The sequence below is a fragment of the Pogoniulus pusillus genome, chromosome 9 (assembly GCF_015220805.1).
Source record: "Pogoniulus pusillus isolate bPogPus1 chromosome 9, bPogPus1.pri, whole genome shotgun sequence".
NCBI classification, from domain to species: Eukaryota; Metazoa; Chordata; class Aves; order Piciformes; family Lybiidae; genus Pogoniulus; species Pogoniulus pusillus.
Window position 1 is genome coordinate 15,398,518 of NC_087272.1, and position 22,883 is coordinate 15,421,400.

Sequence of the window (22,883 nt, forward strand, 5' to 3'; positions counted from 1 at the left end):
TCTCACCAGCTGAGCTGGATATAGAAATTAGGAAGCACGGAAATCATGTTCTTAAAAGGCTCTTTTCATTTAGATAGGGCTTTTTCCTCACATTTTAACAGTTCTTGAGCAATCATCAGCTATCTTAAATATGACCTGACTTGGCAATACCTGTTATAATCTTTTATTAACATAGGGTATATGATGGCAAATTATGCCAGCTATGTATTCATTCATAAATGGTGACCAGCAGAATGTAGACCCCATATCAGTGTAATTTAGTGACTTTGATGAGATTTAATTTTTTTTTTCTCCTTAACCTCTTTGCTTGATGATGAACTTAATCTTAAAAAGGCAGAATGCTATGTTCTGAATTGAGATTTGGATAGTATCTGTTCTCTTTTTACATTTCATGGATTTCATGGATGATGGAGCCTGCTTAAGAAGCAGTCTGACTCATTTCAGCCGAACTACATACGTTAATATAGTAAGCAAAATTTGGCACATTTTGGTTCACCTTCTTGTGACTTGTATAAGTGTCCTTGAGACAGAATTTCCACTTCTGAATAAATGTCCAGATAAGCATTTGGCTGTTTTTCAGAGCTGTGGGGGGAAAAAAAGGCAACAACAAAACAACAGTGAAATCCTAACTATGTTTATCACCTGGATTGCACTGTGTGAGCAGCTCTGAAGCACTAAACATTTTTCAGAGAAACATACAAGCTTGTTGTAGAAAATCAGTGAAAAAAATTAGTTATAATAACTTCTCAGTCCTCAACTTTGCATTGATGTCTAACAAATAGTTAGAAGGACATTTCTTGGCTTTGTTGCTACCATATAATGCAGAGTTCAACCATATAATGCAGAGTTCTTGCATATATTTAGTACATCTTTAAATAAAAGAGGTGGTTAGCTAACTGGGTGGCCCGGTGCTGCAGTCACACACAGAATGGGCAGCAGTAGTCTTGCTTCCCCATCAGGGACACAGGGCTTACATCCGCATCACACGCTAATGTAGAAGACTTTACATTTTCCGTTTGCTTAGGTATAAAATGATTTGGGTAATGGATTCTTTATTGCACTATGCCTTGTGGCTGTGCAACTGATTTAATCTGGTACCTTACCTACCATTTCCTGTGTAGGTAAGGAGATTGTATAGTGTAGAAGGCAGTAATTTAATAAAATTTCTTAGCCTTTGAAAGATGTTTTGCCTTCCAGGGATTTCCAACTCTCTTTAAATATTTGTATGGCTTTGCAGCTGTCTACATTTAGCCCATATAAGGGACTGAACTGTAGCAATTGCTCTACCGCCCAGTAACCCCTCCCAGCCAAGAAGGCAGATTGGGAAATGGAGAGGACACCTATGGGTTGAAATGAAAACAGATTTAATGAAGCAGCAGAGCTAATAGCAATGCCAGTATAAAGCATACAAGGTTATACTCAGCAAGTGTACAGTGGTCACAATAAATGGGAAGGCAGTCTTCAGGAGCAGAATTATAAGAGAGTGGGGAAAGAGAGAAGCAGGGGGAAATGAAGTACAGATGCAGGAGCGCTGTTCCTCAGTGAAATCCCCCCTTTATGATCAGTGTGATATTTATGGTATGGGATACAGCTGTGGGTCACCTTGGATCAGCTGCTCTGACTAAGTCAAAAACTGCTAATGACCTTCAGATCTGGCAAATCATACTTCTAGCAAAGCAAAACCAGGACAACAAATAAGTATTGACAAGGATGTGTAGCTTCTCATCCATTTGGGTGTTGCACCTGAGGAAGAAAAGAATGAAAAACTGTAATGCACTTAAAAAATTCTTTCTGAAAGATTTCTAATTCTCTTAAGACAGCATCCAAATAGTCATGCTTCTATTGCTCCTCAGAGGTGACCAGACATTGTATGTTTCTTGGCTGGATCTATTACTTAAGCTATAGGTATTCCCAAGTTATCCAGCAATAAGCAAAATGGAGACAAATTGCCTGTACACCTTGTAGCCTTTCTGTAGAACTTGAAAAGATTGTAAAAATTCAAAGATGTGTTAGGCCTAAGCATCCCAACTGTACTGTAGTGTTGCACTCTGGCAAGTACCTAACAGTCTAGATAAGCTTCATATTGTGATATTAGATGTCTCTGCTTTTGGGACTGAAGAGCCATTAATGGACTGCAATTCCTTTTCATACTGCAGTATATCGTCACTAGAAGAAATCCAGTGGAAGTATAACTGAATTATTCTGCATATAGATGGAGATGAACTTGCCATTCTGTATTACTGTTTCTCTGCAGTTTCACTCATACTAGCTTTAGGAGGGAAGGATTTTCTGAATGACTTAAGTGACATAAGATCACAGATTTCATTCAGAATTAATTCATAAAAAACAAGCAAACAAATATGAGGTGCACTTTGATAAACCTTACATGAGTTGGGTCCTTGTCTGCTCAGGCTTTTAAGGGCTATGTGGTGAGTTGACATTTTCCCCAAATCCCAGGTTTTCTGATTGTGTACCAGCTGGTTGGCAGCTGAAACTTTGTTCCTGACTTGTGACACCTCACGGGCCTGGATTCTCAGAGCTGCTAAACTTGCAGCTCCTCAGCACTTCGGTTCCCACACTCCTCAGCTGCAGAGTAGTCTGGCTACACTGCCTTACCTGAAAGAAAATCCTGAAATGCCTGTTTGGTAGGAAACACAGATAATTTAAATTTTTATTCCTTTAGGGAGCAAATGTTCCCTAGCTATATTCCAAAGATTGGTATTGTCTGGGGAGTAAAAACGTGGGAACTCCTGCCCAGCTGAGCTCTGAAGTCCCTTAGATAAGTTTTGAAAAATCTCACATTGAGTCTTTGGCTGAATTCAGAAAGGATCACAAGCAGGAAGTAGTTATTGCCAAGTTTTCTGTGACAAGGAGGAGAATAATGTACTGATGAGTTAAATTTCAACTTTCACTTCATTTTACCATTTTTGATGATTATTATTGCCTACACTAGAATAATTCTCAGATATTGGCCTATGGATACAACTATTCTGTTCCATCTGTTGCAGATATGCGATTTAAACAGGCAGAAAAATACCATCCCAACTCAATCCATATATTACTATATCAAGGCAAAATGTGCCACTTTTCAGTAAAGGGAAATGTACTTTGGAATCATCTCGAGCGATTTCATGTCTCTTAATACATCCATTCAAGTGCGTCAGAAGAAACAACAGAACGGCAGGTCGTATAGTGCACAGAAAGCTCTTGTGCCTGTTGGTGCATTAGTTGTACCAAATAATACAGTGGTGCAAATGATACAAACTGCCTAAGGACCTTTCTGTTCCTCTGCAGTAGTGGTAGCATTGGTGGGATCTTGCAATAGCAGAGAAATGGGAAGAAAACAATAGGCAGATAAAGTAGTAGCGGCTGCTTACTGAGTAAAATAGTGGAAGGCAGCAAGTGCCTTGTGTTACGTCCTCCAGTCTGCGCTACCACAAATGTTGTGGCTTTGTGAATAAAATGTGAAGGATGTTTTAGATCATAGTCCTTCAATCTTCAGTGGAAAAGCTCCACATTCTTTCACTTGTAGATGCCCTTCCTGCTTTCATTGTCCTTAATAATTACTTTTGTAACTCCCCTGCCTCCTCTTTTAAAGCAACCTGTCACACCTTTGTTGTTTCATCTGTGCTTCTCTGCTAAGGATATTGTTTTCTTTTCCTATGACTGTTAAAGTGATGTGCCTTAAATCTTCTTTATGGTGTTGTTTTGCCTGTTGGAAAACAAAGCATTCACTGTGGTTATAACACAGGTTTGTTTGAAGTGGTAATTAAATAAGAAGCAGTATATTGGGAAGCAGAGTTGCCAAGTGCCTAAGAAGGGAATGGAAATTTTATTCTTTTCATGGTCTTCTGCCACCATTTGCTTAGGAAAGTAGAAGGCATGGAATACTTACCATTGGGAGTGAAGTTCTAAACAAAGTGTTGATTTCCATCTAAGCTCCTGTTTCCAGCCCATTACAACATGTAGAAATCTCAAAAGCTAATCTGATTTCAGATCCCAAAAAGCTCACATTCGATTACTCCTACTTTCCAGTTTCTTTGGCAGCCTAACATCAGTCTGCCTCCACCTCACACAATTTAAAGATCCTATTCTATAGCAGAACAAGTGTAAACATGTTTCTGTACTTCAGTTATCCAGAGAAAGCAGAGGGGATGAGTGTGTGAGGTTTGTGTGGTGGAGGAGGGTGGGAAGGACAGGAAGGAGAGGAGGAAAAAGAACATGGAAAGGTACAACAGCATGCTCAGTGGGTTGTTTTAACACGACAGTTTTCTTCAGATGTGGAGTGTTGCCCTAACTGTGAGGTTATTTACTCTCTGGTTTGCCCTGGCTAATCCTGGTTCCTTTAGTTTTTCCTCTTCCTAACCTATCTTCCCTTCCCTTAACAAGCACTGCTGACTTGTTCCCTCCTGTTTCTCCCTTGCCTACGCTCTCAGAGTATCATTGGCTCTGTGCCTTTCTCAGCCAGGATAGAGTCATGAATACTGCATGCTGCTCAAATGTGCATGTCTGATGTGTGAAGTTCTGAAGTAAATGCTGCTGTAGATAGAGGAAGAATATACTGAACCCAAGTCAAGAAAATTTCTGTTTTCTAAAGAGAGAAAACACATTGAAAATAGTAATTTGGAAATGAAACATGTGCCTAGTGAATGAATCATATACAGTGTTCTAAAAACTAGGTTTTGCATAAAAATAATGTAAAATAGGGACCTCAAGATCATCTGTTTCATGGCCACCTCTCCAGGGCAGTTCAATGGTACCTCAAACATTGCTACCAGTAGTCATCTAATCTTGCCAAAGAGATTTGCATTATGGTAGTGAAGCAATAACCCTAAACTGTGTATTTAACTCTGTTGGTTTCTTATAGCCTTGAATATGGAGAACCTTTTACTCCTTCCTCTTTACAGCAGCATTTCTTACACGCACTACATAACTGACTTCTCAGTCTCTCACTTCCTTTTATTCTTTCAGTGTTTGCTCCAAGGGCCTTCTATCCAGATATTGTTCATCTTTATCTTCACCCTTCTAAATTCAAAGTGGTACACAGATAGTGGATTTTTTTTTTTAATATAGAGTCCTAAACTGAACAAAAAAAAGGCTTTGGTAGCTGCAAGCGTTGCAATGTTTGGGGGATTTTGTCTCTTCTCCCAGCAGTGTGACAATGCTGGCTGACGTTTGATTTCTGAGCCATTTAAACTCCCTAGGTCCCCTTGTATTTCCTGGTCAGTTGTTTCATGTGGAGTGTTTCTGCAGTTGATTGTTGTGACCTTCAGCTCAATGGCAAGATCTGAAGTATAATAGTTAACATTTGAGTTTTTTGCTGAAAAAAACATCCTACTTATTTCAGGTCATTCTTCCATTTTCTTAGAATTGTTTGCGATTTTAATCCTGTTCTCCACTAGTTTTTGCCCTTTACAACTTCATACAGTCTGCAAATGCAGCAAATGTACTACAGCATCCAAGGCACTGATGAAATGCCTGTATACAGAGAGTCTCGGTAGATCAAGTGAGTGGTAGCTATTCTGCAAACAGAAGTTTTCAACTAGCAACGTGTCTGCTTTACATTACTCATATGCCCCTTGATTCACTGTGAAATCGTTGCATGAGGTAGGTTAGGCATCATTGGCAGGTTTTCTAGTAATGTTATAGGAGGTTAAATTGTTGTAATTTGTGTTGACTGCTACTGATCACCTTGCTTAAATCTTTGTATCTGTAAATCAAATCTTTATTGTTCTCTAACCTTTCCAGAAATGACAGGTAGGTGCACTGAGAACTAATTCTATTTCCCTTTGTCCCCACTCTGTATATCTCTCACTTTCCAGTCTTTAAGTGTCTCTTTGTCTACCACATGTTCTTGAAGACTTCTCTTGAACACTTTTCTCTCCTGCAAGACTGTTGTCATTGCTTTTATCAGGCTGACACTTGTTACTTACTCTTCCCTGTAACTATTTGCTTGTAGGTGTCAGACAGTGTACAAAGAAATGTCAAGCTTTCAATTAATAACCTTTTTAATTAGTATTATCCTCACACACACACTTCTATTTAGCAAAGGTATTCTTTGATAGCTTTTTGAGATGAAGGCTGTTGTTCTTTTCAGCTGTTTGTGGTGTGCCTTCTGTATTTTATTCTGGAGTCTTAGGGACAGGATCTAACCTCAGTACTTCAGTATTCTTGACTGTCAGGAGATGTGATCTTCAGTCAGAATAAGCCACGAGCATTTAAACTGTCTTAAAGTAAATCATCCTAACTGTGCCCCAGGCCATGTTTAGAAGGTGAAACCATCTTTGCGTTTTGCCCTCTAAGGCAAGCTCAGCAGATATCCGGCTCACCTGGGAAATGAGCTCACTGAGTTTACATTAAATACTTCATTAAGTTAACTTTTCTGTCCTTTGAATCTAGTACTTCATTAAAGAGCCTTTACAATTTTATCTTTCTCCCCTTTTACCACACATTACCAGGGGGAAAACCTTGCCCCACTGAAACTGGTATGAGATTCAGTCAGAATTAGAATTTAAAGTATGGGTTTATTGTGCAAGCCTTAAGTTGTGTTAAGCTTGCTTTTTATCTTTAACAGCTCTTCAGTCAAAACTAAATAGGGAATAAGGAGAGCATTTTTTTTTAAACAATAATTTATCTGGTTTTAGAACAAGGCAAGGTCTCTGCAATCTACTTCATTACATGTTAAATAAATTTGGATAAGAATGGATTTATACCTAAGTGAACAATTACAAGAAATCTCATTTGAATTGATGGCCCTGACTCTGGTATTACCTTATCATCTTTTCACTTTTCCATCTGTAAAATGAGGATAACGATACTGGTATTTCTTTAAAGCCCTTGGAGATCTTTGGCTGAGAACTATTGGCTCTGTTCTTTAAGTGACACTCCCTTACTTTCCAGAAATCTTTTCAGGCTTCCATTAAAAAAATAAATGTGCTCAGTTTTTGTGCTGGGAATTAGAGCCTTCAGTGTCAGTAGACGCTGAGTCGTGAGACATGGACGCTTCATTTTGCAGCCCTTGGCCAGGCTGCCGATCAAGAGAGGGTGGCTACTTTTGCCTTCCAGCAGGAGCATCCATCAGTATTGGTGCTTCCAGGGAATGAGTGCAACAGTTGTCTTGCACTTAGACAAGTGAAGCTCTTCACTTAGAAAGTGAAGCTTGCATAGGGCTCTCCTAATAGAGCAGTTGTTTTGGAGTCCCAGTAGAGAGCTAAGTGCTTTTTAGAATATATTTAAATTAATGAAAGGATTAAAGGAGGTGGGTGCTTACAGTAGCAGAGAGATGTTCTTAATGGCACAGAATAGTGGTTCAGAAGGGAACAGCTCTGGCTACACCATTACATAAAAAACAAGGAGAGAAGAAACCAAGCTTACTTGAAGATCAAAAATTCTGCATTTGTAGGAGAGGAGTAAAAAGAAACTGAGAAATCTTATTATGTTGTGATAGTTTGTGAACTATCAGAGTGAAGGTTTTGAAATTAGCAGGAGAGTTTTGTTTGTTCATTTTTAGCTGAGATTTTTAAATGAGAAAGGTAGCTGTTGCATAATATTCAGCACAGAAACATCCTGAGGTTTTTGTGCAACCCCTTTGGCATGGAGTCAAGTAGGGATAAAGTACTTATGTTTCCATGTTTCTTAAAATGGCTTTTTCAATGCTACGAATGGTTCTGCAGTCTCAGGGGAACAGTCTAGGCCAGACTGACAGTGAAGTTGCATCATAGGCTGTCATCCCACTGGAAATGGGAATAAGACACAGCTTCCATTAGGGGCCACCATAGGGATTACAGCAGCATGTTGAAAGTACTGTTTACATTCCAAAGAGTAATTGCACATGACTAGAACGTGTCCTGCTTTGCTGCACGGTAGAAATAGTTGATATTGGCTTGGCAGGGGAAGGAAAGAGAATTGTGTACTGCAAGTGGGATAAGCTTTACGCTCACACTTCTGTCTCATGGCATATTCTCTATGAGATACATCCTTGCTGAGGACTTAAAAAATATATCATTCTGTTACCAATGATTTATAGCCTTATATGTTCTCCAAGTTTTGAATCTAAATTGCCATTCAGATATTTTTCTGATGTACCTTAAAAGCCAAGGTTTTTCAAACTTCTGCTGCTTGCTTTGGGAAACTATTCCACTGCCTATTAAATTTTAATGTGAAGTGTCTACATTCAAGTGGTCTGATTTTTCTTAATTTCTTCCTCTTGTACATAGATCTTTCCCTTTATTTTAACTCACAAAATTCCTGGCTTTACATCTTCAAATATTTGTAGATGTTATAAACTTTTTTTACAGCCTTTTCATTTTAATTCTCTTGAGGACTTTGGATGTCTGCCCTGTGAGTCCTTGTATTTTTCTACATTAAGGTACTGGCACTAAATGATCCTTTCCTTGTATGTGTATGTATGCCTTCCATTTATGCCTCTGCTTGTGCAGCTTAATCACTCATTTGGAAGTTTGTTGCCAACACAATTGGCAAATTTGTGTTTCACAAATATCTTTCACAGGTAATTTCTGAAAGTTTTTTTTCCCTGCTGGGGGGCCAAAATGCAAGTTGGCTAATATAAGCTCTTTAATACCCATTAGCACAGAGAAGTGACTGAAATGTTTATTGGGTCGTGGAAAGCTTTTAGGCTAATGGTTGTGCATTCAAAGGTGATTGCAAGGAAGGGAAGAGATCTAGGTAATCTCTTCACCAGTGACTGTACCTGTAATGAGCCCTGTGGCCACTGACAGTTGGCATCTTTCAGCTCCTTTGCCTTGTGCTGGAAGGCTGGACCACCATAAAGCAGCTCCAAGGTGGGTACCAGAGTGCAAAGGCTGATCTAAAGCTGCAACTGCATTTTGCACCCTGCCTTTGCCAAGTATTCTGTGGTGAGAGATAATGAGCAGCACTGCTACCTCTCTGAGTTCTCCTTCTTAACAGGGCTCAGGGGCATGCACCTCATGCAGCCCTTTGTAATTGTAGGAAAGCTGCTGGCCTTGTTACACCTTACGTTCATTTTACTCTTCCTGTACAAGGGTGAATGATATTGTGGGATATGAGACTATAGGGAAATAAACCCATTTTCTTAATTGCTATTTGATGTATTTGCCTAAGTTTTCCAAGATGTATGTTCTTCTTATCTCTAGTTGATATTGCTGCCTTCCCAAATCCTGATGTGGCATTTGTCTTTTCTCTTAGGCATTCAGGATATTTTCCCAGTCTACATTTCCTTAGCATGTTCCTCATATCATTTTCCAGTGAGATGATTAGTGAGTTATGATAAAGGGGCTTATAAGAAAGATGAAGAGAGAGATTTTTACTAAGGCTGTGGGTGCTCCTTCATCAGAAGTATTCAAGGTCAAGCTGGCTTTGAGCAATCTGAAGTAGTAGAAGATGTCCCTGCCTATCACAGAGGGGTTGGACCAGATATTTAAAGGTGCCCTCCAATCCAAACTATTCTATGATTCAGTGCTGAAAATAATTTGACCTGACATGTACTTGGAAGTTGAAAATTATGTCTGTTCTTTGTTCACCACTGTAATGTTTAATGTTTTGCCTGAAATCAATTCTTAATTCTTTTTCTCAGCCCAGAAAAACCTGGGCCGAAACTCTTTCTTTCTGGGTTATAATGGTTGAGTCAACTGCACAAGTTCTTGCAGCCTCTTTTGTCAGCCTAGCAGGACATTTACGGGATAGTTCTTTCTGTACCTTGGGTTTCTGTGACACACTTCTGCTTCAGAGGAATGTTTTGTGGTGTGTTTACTTAGCTAGAAGAAGCAAGCATTTAGATTTCAAACCATCAGAAACGGAATGTTGTGCAAACAAATCTTCTTTTTACCATGCTGCGTTACTCTCCTTGATGGCATATTGATTTGCTTAGCAAAGCTGAGGCAGGACCAATTTTCTGCCAATCTGTGTCTCAGCATCTTGCAATTCCACCATTGCGCATTTCTTAAGCAGGACTCTGACTTGTTCTTTTGCACTGGGATCAAGTTCTGTAACTGCAGGTTCTTACTGTGTATTTCTTTTGGGCTCCTAATGAGCAAACATATTGCAGGAATACCTGGAGGCAAAAGCAGTGGCTTGCACCCCAGACATTGCACACTTTCTCAGCAGCTCGTGGGATTTCTGCTCTTACAGCACTCTCCTGCTTTCCCATGCAGCATCATGCAAATGAAGATGAATGGGCATAGAGATGAGTTTGGAAGTTTACTGTAGGGGTGCATGAGTCCTCCTCTATGCTGAGATTGTATTGAGAATACTCAGGATAAGGTATCTCAAGCACAGAAGGTCCCTCCATCCACTACATTTCCTTCAGAAGATGACTTATATAACAGCAGCATGTACCTTGGTATTTTGAGTTTGTGCTAATTGTCTGGCCATGGATATTTAAGTTAGGGCAAAATATCAGATCATTATGTTAAGAAAAGCAGTTCAATCTGGTACAGTTATGGTGCTGCTTGCTAAGGTGGTTAAGCTAGTCAGAGGATGTGGTTTGAGCTCCCAAGCAGATTTCACTGATCGCTGTTACTAGAGGGGTTTAACTATCTGTATTGAGTCTGAGTGTCGGTTGAGCATGAGAATAAGTGAGACAGATGAGACCATGACAGAAGTCACAGAATTGCTTAGAGTGGAAAAGACCTTCAAGATCATCGAGTTCAATCATTAGTTTCATAGTGACAAGTCCTTAACTAAACCAAATCCTTCAGCACAACATCTAATCACTATGAATCACTATGGTTGGAAAAGATTACCAGGAGCATCCAGTCCAGCAGCACCCTCACTTTCCCCAACAGTTTTGGCAATAATGGCCTGACTCGCTGTCTTCTGAGGTTTTAGTATCTCTTTGACACTAAGAAAGGCAGATCTGCTGTACTCCTGGCCACTTGCTTCCAATGTGCTGGCAGGTGACCCCCTTGAGCCAGCTCAGCTCACTCAGGCCCCAGAAAAGTATCTTTTATAAAAGTGTGAGCTCTCTGGGGGTTTCAGCAGATCAGCTCAGCACTAGAGCTGGTTCCAGAGGGCAGCTGAGTGCCTCTCTTCAGAGCAAGCCTCAGGCTGACCGCTGCCTTGTGAACAGTCACCTCTCCTTACTCCTTCCCCTAGGCTGAGATTTAGCACTCAACCAATGCCTTCAGACTGTGTCTAAGCCCAAGGAAAAAAAAAAAGAATTAGAAGCACCTAGATGTCTCTTAGTGTAGATGAAACTTGAGTGGAGTATTGCAAAAGGTGCTTTGACATTCATGCTTCCTTTTTGACAGAATAGTTACTATATTTTTAAGTAACATCTTATAGTACATATGGCTGTATAATTTGCAAATTGCACATTGCTTTCCAGAACACTAAATTTTGTATTCAGATAGTGTGATACTTTGTTACTGCTTTGATACAGCTTTGTTAGAACGGGAATTTTCAGTCTGAAAAATGGTGATGCTTTCCCAGTTTCTGTTGCTGGAGGTTGGTCATACAGGACTGTCCTCAGCAGAAAGACAATACCAGCAGTTTGGCTTTTATGCAGTAAAAATGAAATAAAAAAAAAGTTTCTATTTATTTACTGGCCAATTACCCAATTTTTTAAGATTGGTCTTCACTGGATGATAAAATGAAGAGAAATGTTAAAGAAAATGAAGTCATTAATGTAGTCTTTGCTTCTAGCTTTCACTTAATTTGATTGTAAATTGTTTGCAGTAAAATTGCAAATTAGTAGCTTGGCTAAAGCTCTATAAATTCTTTCAATATCAGATTTAAAATGAGGAGGAATTGGGCCTCTAACCTCCATTGAGTATAACTGTATCTGGATGCATTCCTAGGGGCTAATTATCCATTCCTCCATATCATTTGCTTGAACTCGCAATTGCTCAGTTTAGTGCACATTGGGTAGATGCTAGAAAATGTCTAAGATGATGTGAGATGGAAACTTGGGCAGAAAGATGCTCTCACTACCAAACATGGATGCCAGAAGATGTGCCTCATCCCACAGCACGCTTCTGAGCAGGAGCAGCTCTCCAAAGCCCGTGTTGCTTTCCAAGAGTAGGGTAGAATTTATATCCTGAGCTGGCTGGCAGAGAGACAAGTGTTTCACTGAAAGCAGGGTTTCTACATTTTTTAAAGAGCAGGCTGAAATAGCCATTCCTCCTGGAAAGGAAAAATACTACCTGAACTTCTCAGTTGTCTTTGTCCCCTTCACAGTTGTCTTTGTCCCTCTTACCCCCAGGTACAGAAGAAGTGTCCCAAAATGTAGACAAGGTAAATTTTGGTTTAGCGTGAGTTAATTCTACTGTTACTGTATTTTATGAGTGAGATAATTTCTTCCTGTGTATCACACAGCTGAAATAACAATTCTTCTATTTTCAGGCTTGTGAGGCAGTGTCTTATCTCACCTGTATTGCTTTTACTGAAAGCCAGTGCGATAGGAAGAATATTCTGTGCAGGCAATATTCCTAATATTCAGAGAACAACCATGGAGAAAGGGATCTTTTTAGAGTGGGTATGTTTAGTGTGTGGTAGCTGTGGCCAGCCCAGAGGAAAAGGTTGATAGCTGGCAGTGCATCTGACTCTTCTAGCCGGGGGTATGGGGAGAAGATGCTTCTGTAATACAGAAAATTTAAGCTGCAGTTTGTGTGCACAAATAACTGGATTCAAGTATTAATTAGAAAGCTGAATTTGTTTGGAGGGTTGGACAGTAAAGGAACTCTTGTCTTCCTGTCAGAAGGATTTTGTCCGCATTGCGCTGTCTGATAAATCAGGTTGCATGCTGGGGGTAGTGTGCAGATTTTCCAAGAGCAGAGCAGAACATCCCCATATCAGGCTCACGCATCTTTTTTTGTTTGTTTGTTTGTTTGTTTCTTTTTTTCTCCTCTGCTCCTATCCTTATGTCTATGCTGTCAGGTTTAACTGCCTTTATGTGCTACATGGTGGCTTCTGTTAGCTGTGCGGGGTATTAGCTCAGTTGTCAGCGGGGAAGGCTTCTTTACCTCAGGCATTCAAGATACAATGCTAGTCACATGTCCTGCTTTTTGGACTTTGAACCTCTGTCGAATTCTAACTTGTTTTCCTTGATCCAATGATCCTTCAGCCTAGAAGGACTAGGTGGCAACACTCCTCTATTGTCAGCTTTGTTCAAGCCATTGGGAAGTACAGTAGTTACTGTTCTGTTTGTAAAACAACAAGCATGCACAAAATGCTTGAATAGAAAGAGCAAAAACCAAATTGTGAGGCAAATCTTACTGATTCTTCTCAGTGGATATTTGCTAGCAGCTGTACAGTCTGTGAGTACAGCACACAAAAAGCTTGGGCTGTGTATGGGTGGGAATTTGTTTGCAAGGAGAGAAGGTCGCAATTGATAACAGTATCTAGTGAAATGTAATGTGGAGATAGAAGTTATGGGGATTTGGGTTTGAGTTTTGCTGGTTTGGATTGCTGTGTGGGCTTCGTTTTGGCTGCTTTTTGTATCTATGAGGATACATTATCTGTGGCTTTGTTGCTTTGGACCGCTTATATCGTTCTTATTAGCTGCTTATCCTGTTGAAGTAAGTGGTGTTGGTTTAACACTTTGCAGAAGCCAAGTTTCAGAGACGGGCTGGATATCCCTGGCTTTTTTCAGTCGGAGCAGCTGAATTTCACCAGTGCCAGGGCAGTATACCCAGTATGCAGTCACCTCTTATACTGGCTCTGGAGCTTTTACTGTTTATGCTGTCACTGCACATTAAGAATTAGTGAGCAGTGTGCACTGGATTGTTTCAGATGTGGTTTATCTATTATTCCTAACACCCCCTGGCAGGCTGTGCTCTCCCAGCTATGCTGTGTAGGTAGCACCAGCAGCAACATCAGCTGCTGTTGTTAAGTTTGGAATGCAGGTTCATTTACAGCCTCAAATTCTTATTTGTACAAAGCTTTATGAAAAAGGCATCTGTTGGGATGACAATTTCTATCCAGAGGTGAATCCCTCTAGAGGATTGTCACCAACAGTAGCTGCCAGATTCTGCACAGGCTTAGAAAACAAGGCACCATGCACATTTTGTAATGAGAAGTATTTTCAAGCCTACCTTTATAGAATAGATTTCCTAAGGAGCAAGAAAATATGATGTTTAAAGAAAATACTATCTTTGGTCAGAAAGCTGAAGAGAGAATGCTTGATGAGCACTGAATTAGGCAATGTTTGCTGCTTAGTTGTTTGTGAAATTAGTAGAACAGCTTCTACTTAGAGGGCCTGATCCTATTGCTGGACCATTCAAGTGATCTGTGGACTGTGGATAGACAAACATTAGAATTTCATGTTGAAATAGATAAATATTTTTCCCCCAAGTGCTCTATATTTGCTTCTATCTGTCTTATCTATCTCCCATATATCTTACATCTGTTGAGTGGCATGAAAAAGACTGTAGCTCACCAGCTCAGATCCTGGGGTGAAGGAAGATAGAGAGCCTGGCTATGACACTGGAGAAATCCCAAAGTGGGGAAAAATGAGTAAGATAATAAATTTGTGAAAAATAGGGACATGAGTGGCAAAACATGAAAAGAAAAACATAGGGAACAAGACAAAGGAGGAAGTAAAATGTAAGGAAACTGAAGTGTGAGTGTCTAAAGAGAAAATCAGGGAAGCAAATAGAGGAAAACAGAAAGATGATGTAGTTGTCAAGTCTTTAGAAAAATATGTAAAACCAGAAGTGTTTCAAGATGTGAACGTGTTTGTACAGAAATGAGTATGTAGTTCAAGCCTAGAGACTGTAATTTTGAATTTTTCAACTAAAATTGGCTTAGTGGAGTCATATCCTATTTAGTTGTACTAAGATATGGCCACATTAGTGATATCTCACATACAGCATTCCTCTATCTTGTTGCTCCTCTGCTCTGGGCTCTCCCTATTCTGACATATGGCTGAAAGTGATAAACAGTGAGGTCTCAGGAGCTAGTACATGTCTGCCTGTGACCAGTGAATCCAGAAGATGAGTACTGGGTTTTGAAAGGCATACATTTGTTGGACTGAAGGGTGAACACAACATCATGTTTCTGGCTTGTTCTGGTTGAAATTGGGGTTTTGGAAGCTTGGCAGTTTTCAGCAGGATGGTAGACACCACCCAGTGCATACCTAAAAAATGTTTTAAATGGGCAACAGAACTACCAATAGCAAAAATCAAGGAACTTTCCCCCTGGGGACAAGAACATAACTTGTTTCTATAGAGCTTGCTTGTTTGGGGAAATGTGTATGCTAGTTAACTGAAACATTCACTCCTGTCAACTGAGAATTGACAGGATGAACACCAAAGCAGACAAGTAGTAGCAAACTGTCTGAAGGCACATTCTTGGAGCCCTGTCTAGTCTGCAGCTTTTCAGTTCTTTCTTTTTCCAAACTATAATGTGAAAATTTACAATTGGCAATGAAATATATCAGGAAGGTTAAAAGCAAATGACAGTTTGAAAAGAAAGAGGAATGTAGTACTCAGATCGTCTGTATATCAGGATAAAGGCAACATGTTTTATATTGTTTGTGTATCTGTGAAGCTGTGGTATTATTAGAAATTTATTTCAAATCGAGGAGCTCAAAATAAAACTTCCATTTAGGAACAGTTATACTGCTCAGTTTTTCACACTGATTTTTACAGCCAGCTAATCTGAATTCCACTATCCCTTAGAAATCGCCAATCTTCTCGGGGGGGTAAGCATCTTCCCACACTGTCAGATTTGAATATTTAATCTAGAGAATGCCCTTGAGTTGAAATGCAACTCCTTTGGCAAAGGAAGCTGCTTTTGAAGTTTTTGGATCTTCTACCTTCCACGTTTCCTGTTTAAAATTAAAAGAACAAAGCACACTCAAATAGTGCACTGTAAGCACCCTGCAAACCCTGAACCTCAGACATCTGGCTGGCTGGCATGAGGAGCCAGATAGAGGAGGAGTCTAGGCGCATTTCGTTCATCTTCCCATCAAGCAACCTGCCCTAGGTAAGAGAAGTTCATGTGGTTGGTTGTATCCACAATTACAGGGCGGCCAGACTAAAGGCTTCAAAAAGAAACCTTACTCCTGTGCTTTGTTGATGAAACTCCCCACACTAACCATTACGGTACTTACAATTATGATCTCTTGGACAGAAGTCTGAAATTCATTGCACCTGCCTTTCTCTCAATTTCACAAGTAACTTCTGACCCAGATCACATATACCTTCCATGTTTTTTTCTGCTGTCTACAGACCATGACCTCTCCCAGGTTCCAGACAAAAAGATCCATGTTCTCTGAAGTGTCTTAGAATGTATTTGCTTTGCAGGCACGAAGAAACCCAGGCCAGATGAGACTTGTGGCATTAAAAGCTTCATGTCTGAAATAAACTTGAAAGTTACTTCGTTGCACCAGGTCTAGAATACTCTATTCAGTCTAGGTTCAGGGTGGAAATAATTTTATCAGTGCTGATGATAAATCTCTCACTCTGGAATGAATGATGTCTTCTCATCTTCATGTACTACTTTGGAGTATTCATCATTAGACTTGAAGTTGTGCTGGCTCCATGCAGCAAGTGGCAATAAGTAGTGTAGATTGCAGCAGCACAGCAGTGCAGAAAATGAATAGCTCAGCTTATTTTTCAGCAAAACTACTGCTGCCACATAGGCTTAGACTAAACTGGCTGTGAGTGGGGACCAGATAGCTGAATATAAGCAGGGCAGAGATGAGAACAAAGGAGAGCTGGAGGATGCCTTTGGCCAAGTCTCAGTTGTGCATAGCTTAGAGCAGTGTGTAGTTTAGAAACATTGCTGCATCTTCTGTGCTGCCAAGCTCTTGGGTGGCAGCTTCTGTGACTAACGATTTCTCTCATGTCTGGTTGTTGGGGAGAGCCTGTTGTAGCTTGGTTATGATTTTCTAGAACTCTTTGGTCCCATTCGGGTGTGAGTAATGCAGTACACATTGGGCATAAAGCCACTGGCTCTTAGGCCACTGCAGTCTCAGAGAGTGCTGCAGCATTTCCCCTCAGCAGTGTGTACTCGTGGCAGCACAATGCACCATTTCTTTCCTCTGAAGTATCGCTACAGCTGCTGGGGTCATTTGACAATCTGAACAGTGAGCAAGAGCCTGTACTGCCTGCTGACTTTTTGGTGGCACCTAGTTTGTCAGACTATCTATCTCAGAAGGGATCTGGAACAGCTTTTCTGTTACAACATCTGTTGTATTTATAAACCTGTGCAAATGCTCAAAGAGGTGTTTGAAAAATTGTATGTGCCATTTTAAAACGCAGTTTGAAAAAGCTGGTGTGTGTCATATACTTCATGTATCATTGATCCTAAACGTCATGTCTCATGGTCAAATACTAAACAGCACAGGGTCAGGGATCAGGGTTGTAGATAATATGGCAGGAAAAGGAAAGAAAATAACATTCCTATTTTTGTTAAAGATTCAGTGGTCAGTGTGTTTGGATAGTAATCTTTAAGTAAATAACACTTGTTTGTTCAGAGTGTCTCAAGTAATTACTGGCAAGTTTTTATTGTTACTATCAGGTTCTTTTGCCTATTTAGAGAATTTAATGATTTCATGATTCGAGTGTTGACTCATTGGTAGAAGATTTTGGCCATACTTACAGCAAGAGATCTGTTTCTTTTCAAGTGGGTTCCATAAGATGACCAGAAGAACCCCTCCATAAGCATGATGAGAGTGGTGGCCATCCAAAACTTTCCCTCTGGGAAAAATGCTACAGTGGTATGAGGCAGATTCTGTTTTTCTGCAGTACTGTTTAGATGGGAGCGGGATACTGATTACAAATCAGGAACTAAGGGTGCCACAGGAGTTTGTTGAAGGTTACGCCTGCACTACCAATTAGTGCTCTGCTGTAGGAACAGAGCTGTAGAACTGATTTGCTGGTCCTGAGGTCTTAAATGTCCATGAGTGTGTTTTTGAGGTGTTGGACTAGGTCTGGTTTGGTTGCACAAGGTACACCAGTGACTCAAGTGCCTGGAGTGTGCCCCTAGAGAGCTGCTCCAGGTTTAGCTACACCCTGAAGAAATTCTGTTTGTGGGCTCTGAAGCAGCATTGTACTCTGCTGGGAGAGCTGCTGATCTGACTGAATGTGTGTAGAGAGCTCCCAAATATCTGTCTTGATTTCTTAAGTTGAGACCATAGCAGCAGTGCTAGTTCTGACTTGTTACCTAAATCAAGATTTGCTAAGAACAATGCACATTAAAAAAAATGTTTTAATGTTTTTATCTTGGCTTCAGACACAGGAGCAAATGAGGAAGTTCTTTCTGGGTCTAAAACAAGAAAAATGGAATCAGCATTAAAACAAGAGGGTAAGATGGCAGAAACATCATGGCAATTATCTCTCCAGGATAGCTGCAGGTATTTTGACACAGCCTACAGTGACTAAGCTGCTAGATTCAAGAAGCGTCTGTGCATTGGAGAGCATAAAGCAGGTACAGACTTAGACTGCTATTTCTAAATGGTTTAAAGAAAACGCCCTGCCTATCTTAAAAAATCTAGTCATGCAAAGTGAAGATGTTTCCTAAACAGCCTCAGCTGGAGCATTCGCTGCCAAACTGAGGACTTCTTACCAAGTGACCTATCTCAGGGTGTGTCAGCTTAAAGGGGTATGAAGAAGACTGTAAAGAACTGCTTGAAGTTTCTTACACATAGTGTATTCACTACAGGCCCATTTGTGAAACAGTGTCACTTAAATTAACAGACTTCTAGTCATGAAACTATGTTCTTTAGATGTCTCACAGGCAACATCAACTTCTACTACTTACCACAAAAGTCTTTAGAGCACTAGGACAATTAACTTTTGTGAAGTTGTTCTGTTGAAGGGGAAAATCCTTTTTAAAAGGTATTTTTAAGTATTTAATGACAGGTATTTTTTTGTATTTGACAGCCTATCATACCTTGACTTTGCAGCCAGCACATTTTTGGGTCTTTAACCTAAATCTGGGACGAAGTAAGCTAAAAACATAGTTTGCTTAACAGGATGAAGTCATTCCGCAGTAATTTGAACATAAGGTAGTGTTGGAACTACACTGTTAACTGGAAAATTCTCAATTCTGATTAAGCACATTTTGCTCCTGGTTGCATTGGCTGCTTAAAGTGTACTCAAAGACAGCTTGAGCTGATTTGGATTTATTAGTTTTCCTGTCCTGTTATTTCACTCTTCTGCCCCGATTTGTATGCCTGCCCTCCAGCTCAGCGTTACTCAGAAACCTCTCATTCTCCTACACGGTCAGGCCAGCGCCTTTGCTCTTTGAAAACATGTTGTTGCAATTTCTGCAAATCATGGAAGAAAATTACATAATCTTAAAAGCCATTGCTCTCTCCCCTGCATTAAATATTCATATCTTTACTTTTCCATTGCTATCCCCTCTCAGACAGACTGACGTATCTTGTCATCAGGGGGTTGAAAGTCCTGCCCTGTAAGCTCAGCAGAACAATGTGAACTCCTGGAACTCTTCTGCTGTCATTTTAGGAGATGATTGGCTCTTTGTTTCTACAGAAATACCAACTTCATCATAACTTTTATATGTTAGTGCTTGCTGCAAATATTTTTCTCTTAAATACCAACTCAGTGAACAGATTTTTACAACTTGTAGCTGCTCAGTCATTTTGCATGGCTTTTTAATCACTAGAGGCCAGACAGAAGTGTGATCTTTCTGCATTGCTTATTTTGAGTAATGCAGAGATTGGAGCACAGAGAGTGATGTAGAAGTACCTAAATATTTTTCTTTTCCATCCCTGTATTTTCACTTCTACTGTTTTGGTTTGGTTTTCTTTAATGAGTTTTCCATAGGGAACGCTGTTACAACCAAGTAAATGCTATGCCCCAACAGAAACATCTTACATGGAAGAAAACAACTGTTTTTTTATTGAAGGAGACTTGAAAGATAAACTGGCACTCAAGCTGTAAGTTTCAGAGACAGCTGATGACTTACCTTGGTTTGAGGGCACTGATAAAAGTACTGTTGCACTGATCTAGTATTATGTGGTTTTGGGCTTTTTTCTTCCCTTCTTTCATGTTTCTGTTTCAAGCTCTCCTACAATCCTAACTTTGATTTTAGTTGTATTTATGGATTTACTCTCTGCTGTCAGACTGCAATCAATTGATGGAAATCCATAAATAATAAACATTGTTTCCATTTAAGATGCAGTAACTGGATGCTATTGGAAGAAGTTTTACGTACTTGAGCAGCTTTTTATAGCTAACTCCCCCCAGAGTCAAGTTCTGACACGTTCTTAGTGATAGGAAGCTAATGGCTTTCCTGCATGTTTGTTGAAGTCCATGGGACAAATCTTACATGGCAACTGAAGGAGAGGACACCTGTTTGTGGAAGGGTTACATAAAAAGTCCTGTGACATATTTTAGCATCAACTAGTAAGCTGAGCAACTTGACCTGCTTTACCCTTCACAGGATATATCCTATTAAATTAAGAGCAAGAAATAAGGAGGGTGGAGTGGAAAACGAAAAAAGACATAGTAACATGAAAAAACACATTTTATTGCACTTAAGTTATAAGAAAATAAAATTTCTAAGTGAATCAAACCATAGACACAATCCCTTTAAAGGTTGTTTTCCTCCATCATGTCAGGTTGTTACATAACTAAAACTAACCAACTGGAATCTGATTGTTTTAAATCAGACTATAAATAAAACCAAAACCAAAATTAAAAAAAAAAAAAAAAAGGTGGGGGGGAGGGAGGAAAAAAGATCGCCTAGGATACAGTGTTAAACCACTTTCACAGTTCAGCTTGAGTTGTGGCTCTTGGAGAATGAGGCAAACCTTTTGACTCTCTTCGCTTCTCATCGCGTTTGCATGTGACATCTTTACAAAAACGTACGTTTTTGCTCTGTCAGTTCCTCCCAGCAATAACTGTAACAGCTGTTTGGTTTGGTTTGTTTTTCTCAAATACTGTAAAACACTAAGACTGACCAGCAACTTTTATTTTCATTTCTCTATTTTATAATATTTTTTAAAAATTTTGTCAGTGTTTTTTTTTTCCTTTTAATGTATGTTTATTCCATTCACCACAGCCCTCACAAAGAAAAATTTCCCCACAGAACAGGCTGCAATAGCTTTGTTCTAAGGAATGTGTTTTAATTTTTGCCCAGAAAAAAAGAAAATAAGCTTTGCACACACACTCAATTCTTTATTTGCAGGCAAACTTCACTCTTAATTGTCTGAAACTCTTCCACTCTCAGCCTCTTAGAGGCACAGTTGGCTCAAGTTTCAGTGGCAAAAAGTCTTTTTCTGTAACCAAACTAGAGCAAATTTGGAATTCAGTCTGGGACTAAAACGTCACAGCAGAAAAAAAAATAAAAAAAAATAATTTGCTTTTCTTTCTTTCATTTAGCAGCATAAATAAGTTTGGCCACTGGGAATACAGTACAGGGGTGGGACAACAATCCCATAATTGAAGACCTACTTCTAGCACCAGCATTGCGAATTAAATCCATCAGAGGACTCTCAAAACCCAGGACAACTTGCCACCTCAGAGCAACTTATGTGTTGAAGAGTGTAGATGGAAGCAACAGTAAGTAGATTAAACAGAGGCTAATACTGTGATTGACATTGGCAATGGTTGGCAAAAAAAAAAGGAAAGGAGAAAGAAAAAAACAGAAAAAGCTCTGATAAACTGTACAAAACAATTCACAGTAATATTTTAGCTTTTCCACACCAGGAATGGACTCTTTGTTTGTTGTTTTTTTTTTTTTCATTGCAGATGCTCTCTAGTATTTGAAAGTCAACCAGTGACTGCTCATAGGCCTTGGAAGGGACCCCTCTGGAAGTTGTCCGGTCCAACCCTATGCTCAGAGCAGGGCTAAGGGACAGCTCGTTGCTCGGAGGGGCTGCCAGGACCTAGAGTGGCCCAGGGGTGCACGAGCAGACTCGCCTGTGCACCTTCTTTCAAGATCTTTGTGGTAAAATAAGCTTTTAACAAGAACTGTAACAATATATTTTTTTTTTTTCACCTCCAAACTGCTGAAGGAGCAGTTGGAGGAAAGTAAAGAAATAATTGCACCTGGTTTCATCTCAAAAGTCGCATTTTTGCAAAGCTGCCCCGGTCAGAAGTGTAGCCTTTTTATGTGATGAGACAGCAAATGCCTCTCCTGTCAGTTATAGTTTGTCATCTTTGTCTTCTCCTTTGTAGTCTGTAGGTCTTTAGGATCTGTTGCCCCAAGCCAACATCCTGCACCACCAAGGACAAGGGATTTTTTTTCCTTTTTCTTTTTTCTTTTTTTTTTCAGGGGGAGGGAAAGGAGAACATCGTTTACACATTTGGACAAATTCATCTTTCTGCCCTTCACTTCATATCCACGTCAAAGTCCAACACCAGCAGCTTTGTTTCCTCAGTCCCGTTGCGGCTCCCCACCGCACACACTAGCTTTGTGTTAGAAGCTCTGATCCGCCACACGACGCCTCCGCTGCCCCCGCTCTCCAATGTGACTAGATTTCGGATAAATTCACCCGTTTTCAAGTCCCAAAGTTTTACAGTCCCATCATCTGAGCTGGTAATTACAAAGTTCTTGTTGAACTGTAAACAGGTCACAGCACTCTGATGCTTGTTGGGACCTGTAACAGTAAACCAAAACATTTTTAGTTGCGATTAGAAAGTCATGTCAGACAGCACTGCAGACAGAACAAATACCTGACGATTTGCATGCAGCCTTTTCTGTCTATTAGATGTGTTAATTCAGGTTGTGCACTCTACAAGGTACAGAAGTCTTGCTGTGCTTTCAGAAAGCAAAGGCAGGTTTAGACAAATTCCCCAATCTGTCTTCCTTTGTTACAGTGACCTCCTTTTGTGGGGTACAAATGGCAGGGCAAGCGTGCACCTGGACACCCGTGAGAATGAATTTAAGCATCTAGGTGACTGCTGTGTTTGTCTCCCAGTCCTTTTGAAGAGTTATGATGAGATTACCCTGTCAGTAAATACTGA

At 40.0% G+C, this 22,883-nt stretch overlaps 1 protein-coding gene and 1 long non-coding RNA gene across 4 annotated transcripts in view; one reads left to right on the plus strand and one right to left on the minus strand.

Moving 5' to 3' along the window:
• LOC135178102 (uncharacterized) overlaps positions 1–22,056 on the plus strand; it is a 202,449-nt gene extending 180,393 nt beyond the window's left edge. For both annotated transcript variants that reach the window (XR_010303349.1, XR_010303350.1), the window contains 2 exons: positions 21,297–21,476; positions 21,666–22,056. This is a non-coding gene — a long non-coding RNA (uncharacterized LOC135178102). The remainder of the gene's footprint in view (positions 1–21,296; positions 21,477–21,665) is intronic.
• Positions 20,422–22,883, minus strand: part of FBXW7 (F-box and WD repeat domain containing 7) — a 169,094-nt gene continuing 166,632 nt past the window's right edge. For both annotated transcript variants that reach the window (XM_064148656.1, XM_064148657.1), the window contains one exon: positions 20,422–22,516. In XM_064148656.1, the coding sequence (XP_064004726.1) occupies positions 22,248–22,516 (269 nt within the window). In that variant the 3' untranslated portion in view covers positions 20,422–22,247. The remainder of the gene's footprint in view (positions 22,517–22,883) is intronic.